The 16575-nt window shown below is 39.8% G+C and overlaps 1 protein-coding gene across 1 annotated transcript in view; it reads left to right on the top strand.

The window, feature by feature from the left end:
• Positions 1–16575, top strand: part of adgrd2 (adhesion G protein-coupled receptor D2) — a 55327-nt gene that overhangs the window by 15668 nt on the left and 23084 nt on the right. The window contains 6 exon segments of the mRNA XM_036579700.1: positions 4118–4750; positions 13001–13129; positions 13219–13304; positions 15132–15176; positions 15178–15228; positions 15230–15412. Of these exon segments, the coding sequence (XP_036435593.1) occupies positions 4118–4750; positions 13001–13129; positions 13219–13304; positions 15132–15176; positions 15178–15228; positions 15230–15412 (1127 nt within the window).

The following is a 16575-nucleotide window of genomic DNA, read 5'->3' as shown; positions in this document are numbered from 1 at the left end:
AGGAAAATAACTGGGGTGAGTTAGGTAGGATATCAAGTAGGATATGTAACAATACAACATACTGCATTGGGTTGGATCGTAATACAGCGTATTGTATCATATCATATTGTATGTCATGACTAGTATGTTTGCTTGTGGCTAGTGTGTTAGCTCGGGACTAACATATTAGTGGCTAGAGTGTTTGATAGGGACAGTATGAAGCAAAACTGTTGTTTCAAATGTTTGGGACATGACGATCTTTTGAATAATGCAACTGAGACACTAGCCACGTTTACATGCAGCCTGATAATCCGTGAATAATCCGACTAATAGCTCAATCGGAATAGAATACGTCCATGTAAACACCTCAATCGGAATAGTCTAATCCGATTGAGGCCATTCGGAATACAATTTCTATCCGATTAAACGAGGTGGGTAAACTTCTAAATAATCCGTTAAATAGAAGAATAATAGCCATGTAAACGCCTGAATCCGATTACATTCCAATCGGAACGTATAAGTATGTTCTGCGCATGTGCGTCGCGTCACGGCGAAAGTTTACACCGCTCAACATGGCGGAGCAGAAACTGGTCTGGACCTCACGTGATGTTCGCTGTCATGGTAACGTTAACTCTAAGCGCTACTCCACGCACGCGCGTCATTTTGCATCGGATTACTTGTAGTGAGCATGTAAACGAAGGTTTTCCATCAGATTGTTGAATAGAGTGCATATAAACACCTCAGTCTACATCTGTAATCGGATTGTATTCAATCGGATTGGCAAAAATCGTTGCATGTAAACATAGCCACTGTATCGTACACTTTCACTTAGCGAAATTGCCTTCTCCCCACTTTGTTGTAATAACTTGATAGATGTTGAATAGAAGTTCTACTTTAGTTCAGTGGTGAGATGTAGTATTTGCCTCTATTTTTTAACTTAATTTGGTTTTGGTAGCTACTTCTACTTCTGCTTGAGTCATTACTTCGATGTTAACATCGATGTAAACAAGAGTTTTACTCAGGAGTGATTTAATACACAGGCTTACCTGAGTAATTCATGGCCTCTGATTGGCCATTTTTTTAAATAGATTTATATATTCCCCCTACCCAGATTGATCACAGGCCTACAGAATTTAAATGGGGAAAGAACATTTATTAAGCTGACTTTTATGATAATGAAATTTGATATGTTTTCTGTAAGCGATGTCACTGTATTATGTCCAATTACATTATTACACTCTACACCAAGCTCCGCCTTATTTTCTCAGCCCTCCAATCACTGTTTAGCAACCATTGCTCTCTGCCATTGCCTTAAGCCTTCAGTTTGCTATCAGCGAGCCAGTCTTTGACTCTCAAGCTCCAGTTGCGGTTAAGAGATGTAACTGAGCATGTGCAAAAGTGAGAGTCCATCCCATAGAGTCATCAACTTCCTTTTTTCTGCACATTTTTACAATGCTGTTTTACTACTTTTACTTGTGTCCACCAAGTTGGCCTACCTACTTTTCAGCAGACCTACCTGCTCATTTCCGTTGATCATATGATAGACAATAGCTTGCGAGCACCGCGGTTTTGTTGGTGATGTTGATTGTTTCACTGAGTAAACTGTACCACATACCGCTGGAGAAGCATTACGCAAATGACTGGACTGAGTGCAGCAATCACATATGAGCTCTGTGTTAAAGTTCATCTCAGATTCTGTGCATATTTCAATCCTTGCCCATCGATGACTTTTGGCTCTTTCTATGAATAGGGTTCAATTACGCCACATTACCTTTTCAAAAGCAATGAAATGACTGTTGTTTTTTATTTCTGTAAAAAGTGATCTGTACTTTAACTTAACATAGAATTAGGACAGTTAGCATTTAAATGATCACAATAACAAATAAACTGTCCATATCCACCTTAAAAATTCTGATTTTCGGTCTCTCCCACCTCACTGACATTGAACTTCTCTATGAAATTTATTAATTAAAATCTTGCAGTAGCGCCATAATTACATTGTTATTTGGTTAAAGGAATTTAATGTTAAAAGAATTAACAAATAAGTTATTTAATTTAACAAAATAAGCCCAGACTTGCCCCCCTTGTAAAACAATGGAACATTCCATTTACTTTGATATAAACAGGAAGTTGCCTCATCTTGTTGTTTCATCTCGTTGTTTGAATGACCGTCAGACAAGTCAGTAATCTCATTTTGTTTACGTACAAAAAACTCGTTTGGCTGCCTGGATAAAGTTTGATCATTCAACCCTGTTACCAAAATTATTGTTAGAAAAAAGAATAAATATTTACATTTTATAATTTATGTAAACTATGTGGTCATTAGCAGTTAGCATGCAACATGTGCACCCTGTCAGGCTAACCACTCCTGAATGCTAACGCTATCAAGCTTATTTTAGGCTAAATTCGCAACCCTGTTAACCAGTTTTTAACCTTCAGTTATATTAATGAAAATGAAATGAAAATGGCTTGAGACAAAGATTTTAATGAAAACATTTTAACTTATTTTTTTCAGCTTTCTCTTCTGCTCTATGTTGTATACTTTGTGTTTTTTACTGGATTAAATCAACTAAATGGGGAAAATGATCTCTGTTAGCTACCCAGTCATTTCTGGTGAAAATAGCTCATATAGTATCTGATTTCACAGCCTGGAAAATAACATTATCTGAAGCTTAAACGCTTACTTTGATTAAAAAAGTACATTTTAAAGAGTTTTGTGACATAAAATGAACTTGGTTTAAGGAAAGTGTCCTTTGGCTGTTTAAATTTGGTAAGGCTGAAACATCCTACACTCAAAAAAATGATTTATGGCCATCATAAAAATTAAGCAAATATTTTACATAAAACTTAAAAAGCATAAAAATATACTTTACTTATTTATATTCATTAGAAGCAACCCAAGTTGGATAAATCCAAAACTGATTTAATTGAATTGTGTAAGACCTTTTAGATTTTTCTTAATTTTCATCAACTTAATTTGGGTTTTTAATGTTTTAGACTATATTAATGTTTCATTTTGCTTATTTTGAGAGATACTCTAGACAACACCAGTGGAATAGCTTGTTAGCATCCTTGCTAGGTCTGCTGTCATGTTAACAGGTACAAAAGGTAGATTAAATAAACAATGGGAGTGATTTACTGTGAAGCAGTATATAAAGATGTATTACATCAATATTCAAATCAACAGTTCATGTTGTTGTAACTGTAGGTGACCTCGACATGTTAGCATGGCATGAAGTGACTGATAGCATTAGCTGGCTAACTGGCATGATGTTTAGCATTAGAGTTGCCCCTCAATAGGAATGTTGTGAACATAAACATCTGCTTTAATTAGTAGTTCAGCTGCGAGTGAATAGAAATTCTAATCCAGGGAATCTGATCACAGCTGAAATATATAAAGTTATGTTTATTTCTTTCACATTAGACTTTAAAGTTTACGTTTCTTGTAATTTGCCTCAGCAAATACTGTTTAATACAGTTTGGAGTACAATAATGTTTGTGAATTTAACATGTATAGTCATTTAATACATTTACACAGTAACTGTGCTGTGAATACAGAAGGAACTATTAACTCTTTAGAAATACATAAATATTATGTAAAAGAAGTGCATAAATAATTGCAAGTACTTCTAATTTAAACGTTATTTAATTCATTCAGGTTTATTGAACATGATGGAGAAACAGATTATAATACCAGTTTTACATTGGATTTATGTATTTAAACTGAATGGAAAATGGAATGAATTGAATGAAATTAAAATACACAAGTTTTAACTTTTGGTCTTAAATATTTTTTTTGAATGCATTTGCCAGCTTCTTTTGTGTTCCATCTTAAATGGTGCTGCACCAGAATGCAACTGCGGCACCATTTAAGGTGGAACGGAAAATCTGAAGACGAACCTGGCGGATGTGACGTTAACTTCAGCTTGGTTTAAGCTTGTACAGTAAGAGAACCTCGATGATGGTGGTTCTGAAAGTTGTTGACTGGACACTGTGTGTTGATAAGCCTGTAGGGCCGACGACCACCGGTGGTCCCAGAGCCCCCCGAGCAGAATAAAGCGCCCCTGGTTTTATTCGAGTCTTTCTTTCGGCCATTCTGCCCTCGTTTTCATTCTCTCTTTTTCTCTTCCTTCCACAGATGTCCTTCTCTCGGCCTTGTCCTTCACCGCAGACTCCCGGGACGGCCACGCTCGCGCGCGAGCCTCTTTCCCGCCCCTGGCCTCCGCGAGCATGTGCGCGCGCGTCCAGTTCGATGCGCGTCACGAGAGCGTGTCCACGCTGTTCTCGTACGCGACGCGCGCACTCACCAACGAGTTCCAGCTGCGCGCGCGCGCGGACGAGACGCGGCGGCGCGTGCTGCTGGCGCCGATCGTGCACGGCAGACACCACGCGTACCGAGCCTCGTTCCCCAACGACGCGCGATGGCACCACGTGTGCGTCACGTGGCGCAAGCGCGACGGACTGTGGGCGGTTTACGTGGACGGAGAGAAAGGGGAGTGGGGCACGGGCACGGAGCCGTCCCGGGACATGCACGGGCAAGGGATCTTTATTCTGGGACAAGACCAGGATTCGTTCGGTGGAAACTTCACGGAGCCGTTTGTGGGCAACATAACGGATGTAAACGTTTGGGACGTGACGCTGGACGACGAGCAGGTCCGGAGGCTCGAGGACTGCACCAGTCCAGTGGAACCGAAGCCGCTGTTCAGCTGGCACGAGCTCAACCTGACCCTCCACGAGGTGAAGGAGGTGGCCGCGGTGATGCAGTGCCCAGGTGAGTAAAGACCTGCTCAGTCACAGTTAGACAAACACAGCTGTGAAGAAAACAGAAACACTGTGCAGCCAAAAGTATGCGAACACCTGTCACCTCCACATCGCACCCATGTGAGCCTGTTGGACATCCTAGTCCAAAACCGTGGGCATTGATGTTGAATGAGAAGGCCTGACTCGCAATCAACGTTCCAGTTCGTCCCAAAGTTGTTTAGGGGGGTTGAGGTCAGGACTCTGTGCAGGTCACTGGAGTTCCTCCACACCAAACTCATCAAGCCATGTCTTTGTGCACAGGGGCTCAGTCATGCTGGAACAGGAAAGGCTCTTCCTCAAACTGTTACCACAAAGTTGGAAGCATGTAATTGTCTTAAATGTCTTTGTATGCCGTAGCATTAACATCACCCTTTACTGGAACTAAGGAGACCAAAACCTAAAAAAAACAGCCCCTGACCCATTATCCCTCCTCCACCTAACTTTACTGTTGGCACTATGCATTCCGGTAGGTAGCGTTCTCTTGGCTTCCACCAAACCCAGATTCATCCATCAGACATCATCACTCCAGAGAACGTTTCCACTGCTCCAGAGTCCAATGGCGGCGTGCTTCACAGCACCCCAACCGACACTTAGCATTGTGCATTTTGATCTTACGCTGCATTTACACTGTTCCGGCACATAGACAGACGTGAACGCACTCCCTCATGCTGGCTGCATGTGGGCTTTAACAAAAACGTTCCAATTAAATAATGTCCTGCTAAGTCAAACTTTAATTAATAAATGTGCTGATTTTCTAATAATCAAAAACCAAATTTAGTATGTTATTAATTACAAATATATACATATATTTAAAAATATCTAGGTTGAAAATTGTTTGGAGCTTTTCCTCCATGCTCCACCGGAACGTTTGAATATGGCACAAATATTTTATACATTGCGTTGTGAACATATATCGTGCAAACACCAGCTGTCTTCTGATTGGATAGACGTATCGCGTTGGCCGGATTTATCTGCATAAAGTTCAGCTCGGCTCAACTTTTTGCCGCACCACATTCCCCAGACTCAACGCCCCGGACCCACCATGCTCTGCTTCCATTGAAAATGAATGGGATACGCTGCGGTGTGTCGACGTGCTGGAGCAGTGTAAATGCAGCCTTAGGCCTGTGTGCGGCTGCTTGGCCTGGAAAAGCCATTTAATGAAGCTCATCACACACAGTTCTTGTGTTGGTGTTGCTTCCAGAGGCCATCTGGAACTCTGTGGGTTTGCGTGGTCTACCTCTTTGTGGTCAGTTGACATTTCCATTTCACAATAATAGCACTTTCAACTGACTGGGGCAGATCTAGCAGGGCAGAAATTTCACAGACTGACATGTGGCAAAGGGGACAGTGTCATGTTTAAAGTCACTGAGCTCTTCAGTGTTACCCTTTCCACTGCCAGTGCCTGTGGAGACTGTAAGGCTATGTGCTTGATTTTATCCACCTGTTAGCAACGTGTGTGACTAAAAGACCTGAACTCAATAATTTGGAGGGGTGTCCCAATACTTTTGGCCTTATATTGTATGTGTTACAAAACTTATAGATAAGAAATATCAGCTCTTCTAAGTCCTTTCCTGTAGAACTTTCTTAGTACATCCAGCATCAGCATAGGAGCTGAAGATTGTTAGGCTCGGTTTTTCTCTTTTTGGCATCCTTTCAGTCTAAACTATAATGCTAAAGCTTCAAAGTCAGAGGTATTAGCAAGAATGAATTAGTGACTGCTCAGAGCCAACTGCAAAATGTCACCATAAAGGTGCCAAAAAGGCTAATGGCAGTGATGCCATAGAAGAACAGTTTTTGATTTCCTTAAGAACTTTTAAAAAATGTTTTTTTTAATTAACCATTTTTGTAACTAAGGTGTGTGAGGAGTGAAGAACCTTCTTAAAGGAGCTTCACATAGAGCCAAGGCTCTATATAAATTAAAGATTTGATGTCAGAATCAGCAACGATTTAGGAACAAGTTTGTAAGACTGCTCAACCCAACTGTGAAGCATGGCGGAGGTAGCATGATGGTGTGGGACTGTTTTGCTGCATCAGGGACTGGATGGTGGATGAGTGCAATCATTGCAAGGCAGATGAATTTTAAGTTGAATCAGAATGTCAGGATGTCTGTGACCTACAACTAGAAAGAAATTGGATCATGCAGCATGTCAGTGATCCAAAATCAAGGAGTAAATGAGCCTCAGAACAATTCAAATAGAAGAATTTGACTCCTAAATCAATCCCATTAAAATGCATTGAATCCCACAAAGCTGAAAGAATTGCGTGAGGGAATGTGCTGATATACCGTCTATCTTCTACCACTCAGGACTCATCAGCAGCTACAGAAAGCGTTTGAGATCGAGGTGCTTCTATCGATAGGTTTCAAGGACAGTGGCCTTGATTGACTAAACCAGGAGACTGCGCTATGTGTGATGTCTGTTAAATATCAGAACACATTACATTTTAGATCATGCAGAAATCCAAGTAATTCTGAAGCTTTTTGTCTCATAAGAGAAGATTTTAGTATCTACAGTAGGAGTTAGGGATGATGAAGTAATGGACAGAGGCCTGGTCCCAGAACACAATCGCACAGGGTGCACTAAGTCCTATTGTAGGTAGATTAGTTTAACCTGGTGAGCTGCTGTAATCTGAGTGATAACTGAGGTGGTGAATCTGTCATGTCCGTAGTTTTAAAAGTCTCCCAAGTAATAATTCCACAGCGAATTACCTTTAAATTTGTTAACCTCAGAGCTCCGTCATTAACAGTGGTCCAGCTCGCTTAACCTCATGATAATGTAATAACAAATCCTGCTAATAGACAGCGACACCTGTTTTTAGACGAGTCTAAGCGATGAAATCTTGGCACAGTTCTGTTATCCTCATGTTCAAAACAGGATGACTGTGATCGAAAACATTTTTGGCCTAATTAGAAGAATGATGAAAGTGAAATATCTGTGAAGGAGAACCTAAAAGCCAGAGTGATGTAGCACCCAATAACATAACCATTTCCCATTAATTTCATAGCCCAGAAATGTAATAAATGTAGCACTTGTAAATGTAATAAATCCCAGTAATAATAACTCACCCAATAGTGTAATACAATATTTTACCTGATAATATAGTAATACATTTAATGATAATGTAATACCTTTTCACACTATTGGAAATTTATTGGGAATAAATATTACTATATTAAATATCTTTATATGTTTTTGGGTTTTATTTAGGGTTGGGCAATATGACAGCATTGGGATAAATTTTGTCACATTATACAACAGTTAGTTCCGGCCGTGCAAGCTGATTGGTTGAGAAGTGTTCTAATCGTGCTGTTATTTCACCTTAACATCACAGGTTTTTCACAAACACTGTATCACTCCGCTGAGACGCGGTTGCTAAGTAACGACTTTGACAGCTGTAGGAGACGCTCAAGCCATTTGAACGTTTATACTTCTTACTTTGCCACAAACAGAAAATGGACACTTTTAAGATCACATTTGACCGACAGCCGATTTGCTCAGACTCTGAAGATGAGACGACACTAAATTCCCAAACTGTCAGTCGGTCTGTGTGGAGCTGGAGAACGAACTGCCGGCTGTGCAGCGAGTGGGCGGAGCTCGTTACTCCGACGCAGCAACAAGCTGCTTGTTAAGGAACTATAATTTGGTGAAGGAACTGCGAACATTAAAACATATTAAATGCCGCGTTCACGGCCCAGTTTATTAATTTAATACTTTATTTATTTAACTGTTGTATAAAAGCAATAGAACACTTGAGGTCGTGTGTTATCGCCAACCTCTCGTGTTCTATTGCTTAAATACATCACAAAAAGCTTTTCTGATTGTATTGTGAATATTATAAGTGTCAGTACTTAAAGAACACCGACCAGCTGCATGTTTCATTATAAAGAGAGCATAATTTGTCCTGTTTGCTTGTATTTAGAACATTAAATACAAATAAGTTGTACTAAAAGTTTTTGCTAGTACTTTTTTCAAAATGTGGGATTACTGAATTTTTTTTTGTCTGTTTCAACCTGTCAGATGTCTGAAAAAAAAGACATATTGTGTCATATCATACCATGTAAAAATTTCTTGAAGCCATCACTAGTTTTATTACAATTTTTATCAAGTTAAGTAGAAACTGTTATTTACATTTGGGGTTTATTAAATTTTTCTAATCTTAACGCTGAAGTGAATGTGCGATAATGTTTCGATCCGGCTGTCTGGGGTAATTCGGGAAAATTATATAGATATTTTATTCTAGCCAGTCGAATCCCTTACAAATGACATTACCAGACCTCCTCTGGTAAATCTAATCCAGTTTAAATAGGACTTTAGAAATAAATAGGGGCACACATTAGCGGATGTCCAGTAGCAAGCACCGAAAACACTAACACTAAGTCTTCTACTCTACCATAGCCTTCATTTATACCTAACACTGTCTGTGTACGCTATCACACCAATACACAGGACTTAGGTAGGATTTTTAAATACACTTTACCTCATAGCTTAACTGAGAAATAAACATTTGCAGTGCAGTATTTTCAAAGCTAAAAGGCTTTGGCTTTTTAATGAACAATCAAATTTTCAAAAATGACCACCTCCTTGTTTCTACGTTCATTGTCCATTTTATCAGTTCCACTTACTATATAGGTGCACTTTGTAGTTCTACAGTTACAGACTGTTGTCCATCTGTTTCTCTGATACTTTGTTAGCCCCCTTTTACCCTGTTCTTCAGTGGTCAGGACCCCCATGAACCCTCACAGAGCAGGTACTATTTGGGTGGTGGATCATTCTCAGCACTGCAGTAACACTGACGTGGTGGTGGTGTGTTAGTGTGTGTTGCGCTGGTCTGAGTGGATCAGACACAGCAGTGCTGCTGGAGTTTTTAAACACCTCAATGTCACTGCTGGACTGAGAATTGTCCACCAATCAAAAATATCCAGCCAACAGAGTCCTGTGGTCAGCGTCCTGTGACCACTGATGAAGGACTAGAGGATGACCACCACAAACTGTGCAGCAGCAGATGAGCTATCGTCTCTGACTTTACATCTACAAGGTGGACTGACAAGGTAGGAGTATCTAATAGAGTGGACAGTGAGTGGACATAGTGTTTAAAAACTCCAGCAGCACTGCCGTGTCTGATCCACTCAGACCAGCACAACACACACTAACACACCACCACCACGTCACTGTCACTGCAGTGCTGAGAATGATCCACCACCCAAATAGTACCTGCTCTGTGAGGGTCCGTGGGGTCCTGACAACTGACGAACAGGGTAAAAGGGGGCTAACAAAGTATGCAGAGAAACAGATGGACTACAGTCTGTAATTGTAGAACTACAAAGTGCTCCTATTCAGTAAGTGGAGCTGATAAAATGGACAATGAGCGTAGAAACAAGGAGGTGGTCATAATGTTATGTCTGATCGGTGTGTGTACATGTCCTAAATTTGTAGACACCTGTTTATCCAACGTTTCTTCTGAAATCAGGGGTATTAATAGGGACTTTGCTGCAGTAACAGCCTCTACTCCTCTGGGAAGGCTTTACACTAGATGTCAGATTGTTGCTGTGAGGATCTAAATGCATTCAGCCACAAGTGCATTAGTGAGGTCAGGTACTGATTTTGGATGATCGCTTCTGGACACTCCAGCTCATCCCAAAGATACTGGATGAAGCTCCATCACTCCGGAGAACACAGTTCCACATGTGCGCAATTAAAGTTTTATCATAATAAATGATATAAGTGATCGAAATTCAATTACAAAATACCACATATAAGTATTACAGAACCTCACACTACACCATACATTTTCCCTAGTAGTGATATAATTACCAACTGGGCGAGCTTCTAACATTGCTTATTCATTTATAATGATAACAATGTTGCATATAAAAATAGCATGAAACACTGTTAACTTCCACTGGTTCTCTGCGTGCGTTTGGTTGGAAATTAAAACTATTGCCTTCTTCTTGGCAGTTTTTCTCTACATTTGATCCCATTATCTTCAATCTACACTAGTCCATTTTACCCTTTACTGGAGAATATATCGGAATCAGCATTCACAGAAGTTTTCAATAACAATGAGTCTATATTTACCTCAGATCATATCAGCATGTCTATGACTGACTGCAGTAGGCTTGAACATCTCCCATGGTGGGATCTGTAGAAACAGACAAAAACGAACCAATCTAAATTGTCTTACTATACCAGCCTTGGCACTCAAACACAGCATCGGTATTGGCGATAGGGATACCAATAACTATGACCGAGACCACAAAACAATTTCTTACGCATGTCGATATGTGGGCATGTGGGTTAACAAGCAGTGGTTTAAAAAGCTCATGGCAGAATTTGTAATTGCAGTATTTGTAGACAGGTGTTTATACCAGTTGGAGTTCTTCCTAAGCTTTTAGTTTCACCAGTATGTCACACCACATAATGCTTCATACAAACAACATAAAACACACTAACAGGAGCCGAGCAGCTTCTTTCAGTAATCACTTCTTTCTCACTCTGTAGTCAGTTACAGTGTGTGTTAATGTTAGTCCAGGTTGTTGTGAGAGAGTGAATGTTAGAGAGACATGTAAAAGAAACACCAGTCTTTTAGGGTAATGACAGCCTTTAGCCCTGGTTTAGCCAGGCGGGTGTGTCCACTAGCCCTGCCTGCGGTGCCTCCGTCAGTCAGTTGCGTCATGGAACAGCAGGTCTCACGGCCTTTTGTTTCAACCAAAGTGAGAAATCTGCAGCTCAACTGCTACTAATGACAGTGTGAATAATTGTAATTTTTTACAGTTTACAATATCCAATTCCACCCACCAGCTAAGACTCCCCCGAATTACATTTACATTTACATCATTTAGCAGACGCTCTTATCCAGAGCGACTTACAAAAAGTGCTTTGTCTATCCAGAGAAAGAATCTTCGCTAGCTACCAATAGGTTAGAGAGAAAGCCAGTCTTAAGCTCAGATACTGCTAGAATCAGAAGGTCATAGACACCTAGTGAAAAAGGGACAGAGTTAAACACAGAACAGTGCAATACAATACATAAGTGCTGTACAATACATTACAATCAATACTTAATTTAGTGCTCATTTAAGTGCTGAATAAACAGGTGTGTCTTCAGTCTGCGTTTGAAGACAGCGAGAGACTCTGCTGTACGGACAGCCAGTGGGAGTTCGTTCCATCACCTGGGTGCCAGCACAGAGAACAGTCTAGATGCTTGCCTTCCACACGCCTTGAAGGATGGCGGATCAAGCCGAGCTGTACTCGAAGCTCGAAGGGCTCGAGTACAGCTCGGCTTACACAATACCACCAGCGCTAGGAGGGCAAAAGCTAGCACAGGGACCTGTGAAGCACCACCGCTTTTCAAACTGCCACTAACGCAACGTCATTGGACAGCTGAACACGCTGAGACGAAAAGCGGCCAGTAATGTTATGTCAGCTAACAGACGCCTGCGCTGACTAGCACCACGCTGAGTGATGGAGGGAGAAGTGGGGGGACCATCCTACCGACCCAGAGAGCGAGGCCAATTGTGCTCTCTTGGACTCTCGGCCACGGGTGGCTGTATCATCACCAGGGATCAAACTCATGATCTCCACCACTCGGAAGCCCCTTGATTGTAATATTTAGTTTTGTTATGTCAGCTAACAGGCGCCTGCACTGACTCGCATCACGCTGAAGAGATGTAGTGCGAGTGAACTGGACGCATGTATGAGGCAAATGACTTTCAGACAGAAATTCGGATGTGAAACAACAACATTCAGCACCTTTCTGCCGAGCCAGAGAAGCTGCTGCGTGTTTACATGTACAGACCACAGATTTATTTTTATATCATTCAGTTCTGTTTTTAGCTATTTTGCATAATAAAAATGTTTAACATGTACTTCAGTTGTTCAATATGATTCTTATTACTAATTATATTTGTTTTTAGTATCTGTCAGATGGGAAAGATGGAATCGGTGCATCCTTACCGTGTACGAGCATATATGCCTGACCACACCACTGACTAGAATAAATTGTATAAATGGGAATGGTTAAGTAAAGGCAAGGCGATAAAACAAATCATGTGACAGTGAAATGTACATAATATTGGTATATATAATCTTGATATTCGATAATATCACTGACCGGCCCAAGGCTGCCGTAAAGCTTTTGTTATAGCTTTTGTATTGAGATGGGCTTTTTTATCCACTTTATCTCCTTATGGTGTCCTGGGCAGTGATGGTGCTGTATGTTTTGGCAGGGCTGCTGAAGCAGAAGCAGAGAGAACAAGAGGACTGTAGAGTTCTGGACGGCTGGACTCGAGCTGTAGCGCAGTATAGCACTGCCCCGTGCTCACACACCCTCCCCTTCATCTGCAAAACCAGCAAAGGTGTGTGTATGAGTGGCTGCGTACATTTGTGTTGCGAGTGAGTTGTCTGTGTGATGTGAGAAAGACTAACAGTGCTGTTTGTACTGCAGAGCGCTATGTGAAGCAGAAGGAGCTGGAGGAATCTCAGAGCGCCCACCCGAGCCCCTTCCTGCAGCACCTCATGAAGCATGGAGTGGTATTCACACCACATATTCTCTCTTACACACAGTTCACAAGCAGCTAGATCTTCTCTACACATGTAGCTTTATAGGCTTCACTGTATTACATTTGCTCTGGAAGGATTAATTACACAAGGTGAAAGGAATGGCAACATTTCAAAATAAGGGCACATTATAATGCCTTTAAAGTGCACTTATTAAACCTGAACAAACCAGTTGTAGCTCATTAACTGGCTGCTTATTACTACATTATTAAGCAGTAACTAGGACACATTACGCATCTTCCAGCACTTCTAATGCTGTTATTGAGCCTTACCAAGCCAGTAGTTGGTAATTAACCATCAGAACTGATTGATAGGCTAACATTATTTATGAATTGATTAGGTACTAGGTATAATAACAGGCCCCTATATATAGCAACTTATTCATCATCTAATAGTTTGTTAATAATAATTATTAATTATATAGTTGCATTAATAAATGCTGCCATATAAGTTACAAATCATTTACTTAGTGAAGCAAAAATGATTGAAGCACTGTAAAAACATTTTATGAATGTGTCATATTGAGTGTAACAAGTAACACAGTGCATTATAAATGTCTACATACGAGTGGTAACTTTATAATAATTATATTAAATATAATTAACTTATGAATATTAATGTTTAAATACACTGATTGACTAAGCATTAAGGAAAGGATTTTTATGCATAGACCCAGATCATCAAGGTACAGGCCCCTGGGCACAAATGGCACCATGATGGCAGTAAACTAACTATGTTGGGCACATCAAAGAAAAAAAAAGCAAAGCTTGACTGAGGTAATGGCGGATAGTGGAACGGTTACGAATCAGTGATTGGAGGACAAAACAAAGTGGACATGTAGGAATGATGTTGAGAGCAGAAACATTATGATCAGGTTGAAATGAGTTAATTAATTAGTTAATTAAGCTGTTCTGCTAGTAAATTCCCCACTGCAAGTCAAAACAGCTGTTGAAATTTGGCATAATTGTTTGTGCCCATGAAACCCACAGGATGATCCAGGAAATTATGCATTGCAGTAGTAAGACTGTCAATAACTACTTCATCATTTAAAACAGGATCTAGACAATTCAGTGACATTTATTCTGGCCTGATTTTATGCATCTTAGTAAAGACTTAATATTTCAAGTTATATGATTTATTAGTTATGACTATAAATTAGCAAAATCATTATTAATGCTTGTCTAAAACATGTAATTAGGCTCACAATCTCACAATAATATTGAATTGTTTACATTTCACTAAGTACATGGTTAATAATTCAAATGATACAATTTATTAATTCATAGGTAAATATAGTGTAATTAATAATACGCATTAATAAAGTATTACATAATTTTTAATTGGCTGTTTATTAGGTCCTGTTATTATAAAGTGTTACCATTTATTCTTATGATATTTATCATGTATAATGCATATTAACCAAACTACAAACACATTTCAAATCTTTATTAATTCTTTGTCACCCTTTTCACCCCTTAATAATGCAGCAGTCAGTTAATTAGCAGTTATTCGCTTGATAAGTGACCAGCTATGGCATAATGACATAATGATGTACACCTAAAATGTTGCCCTGGAAAATGCAAAATTAACCTTAGTTACAGTTCAATAATGTTGTAATAACCATCCACTAGTCAGTTAACTATCAACTTCTGGCTGGTTAAGGCATTACAAGGGTATTATAATGAGCGACTGGCTGCGTAGCTTTGTCTGTTTCTATAACCAACTGTTGCTGTCTTTCTTCATTGTATTGATAACATTCAGTACAGCAGTAGTGAAGCTGCTATCTTTCTCTTATTACAGAACACTGGTGATGTCCTAGGCAGGCCTGATGCAGATGAAAGCTGGGACATCTGTCACTCATTTGCTAAACATCTCTGAGCAGTATCTACGGGGGTCCCAGGGAGCAGCTGGAGAGCAGAGATTTTCCCTCTCTGGTGCAGATGCTCTCTCGAGCTGCTGAGCTGCCCACCACAGGGAACCAGAGCCTCACCACCGCACACAAGCTCAGCCACAGCTTCATCAGCCTTGCAGACTCACTCATCAGCCGGGAGAACGCAGATAAATGGCAGGCCATCAGAGAGGTGCAGAGACATCCGCAGATTAAACACCTGTGCATCTAAACAGCAAACACAGTGACAACAACAAAACTAGAACGCTCCCAGTATAATCACCACAGTGCCTATACAACACAGTGCGAAGCTTTTTGTCAGGCTGATGTTCCAATTCAACAAAAGTTGATGAAAAGAAATCCATGAGTTGGGGAATTGAAGGACGCTGTATGTCCTTTCTTCTAAATTTAATAATAAAAAATATGGTATTACATTATATATAACAGGAATATTGTTAGCTACACTATTTGGCCATGTCATTAATGTTAGGCCGTTAAGGTCAGTTGGTTAATCAAATGACCATTTAATACATATAATCTTATCTGCTATACACGTCTACATGCGTTTACATTGAAGATTCCCATTTTGTGGGTTTTTTCTTTTTTTTTTGTTTATGTTTTGACTTGACACGCATACCTGATATTTAACCTAAAGGCTTTACGGTGCTACATTTGAACACTTGCTTTCTGTTAGAACAAGAGTTTATTGTTATCTTTAGCATAAGAGTTATTATTGTCTTTTCTCATTTTGCTACACTTCTTATTTACATTAGTTAGTTATTTACATATTATTACATATTAGCACCATTATTTACCTAGTTAGTTATGCAGTAAATTACATTTACATTCATTGACAAAAATGTTTTTTTTTTCTGCAACATAAGACTGTAAACACAACAATAACTTTGCAGCAAATTTAAATCATAATAAAATATCTCCAATTAATTCATTCCACATTATTTCTCCACTTGTTTTGAGCTTCAGGTGAGAAACAAAATGTAAGAAGAGGCATTGCAATGCGTAACTTAATGTACAGAGCCCCGGAGGGGAAGGAGGTCAAAATAAAAATTAATCTGAGTGAACGTTTTGCAGTTCGTACACACGTTTTCTTTTATTCATGGTCACGAGTTCTTAATCTGCTCCCACGATTAACAATGCTTTCTCTCTTATTTTTTTTATCACGCGCACATCTTTTTTTACTTCATAGATATGGTTTTCTATTTGTGATCATGATTTCTTAATTAATTCTCTCGTGCTCTTGTAATCGTGATCATGAAGAGGAGCTACAGTGACCTCATAATGTCCCCAAATCACAATCAGACCTGATGAGCATCTCTGTGCATTATCTCATCAATC

Source organism: Colossoma macropomum, unplaced genomic scaffold (assembly GCF_904425465.1).
Source record: "Colossoma macropomum unplaced genomic scaffold, Colossoma_macropomum, whole genome shotgun sequence".
In the NCBI taxonomy this organism is placed as follows: Eukaryota; Metazoa; Chordata; class Actinopteri; order Characiformes; family Serrasalmidae; genus Colossoma; species Colossoma macropomum.
Note: the sequence above shows the minus strand (reverse complement) of the source record. Positions and strands in the feature narration are given on the sequence as shown.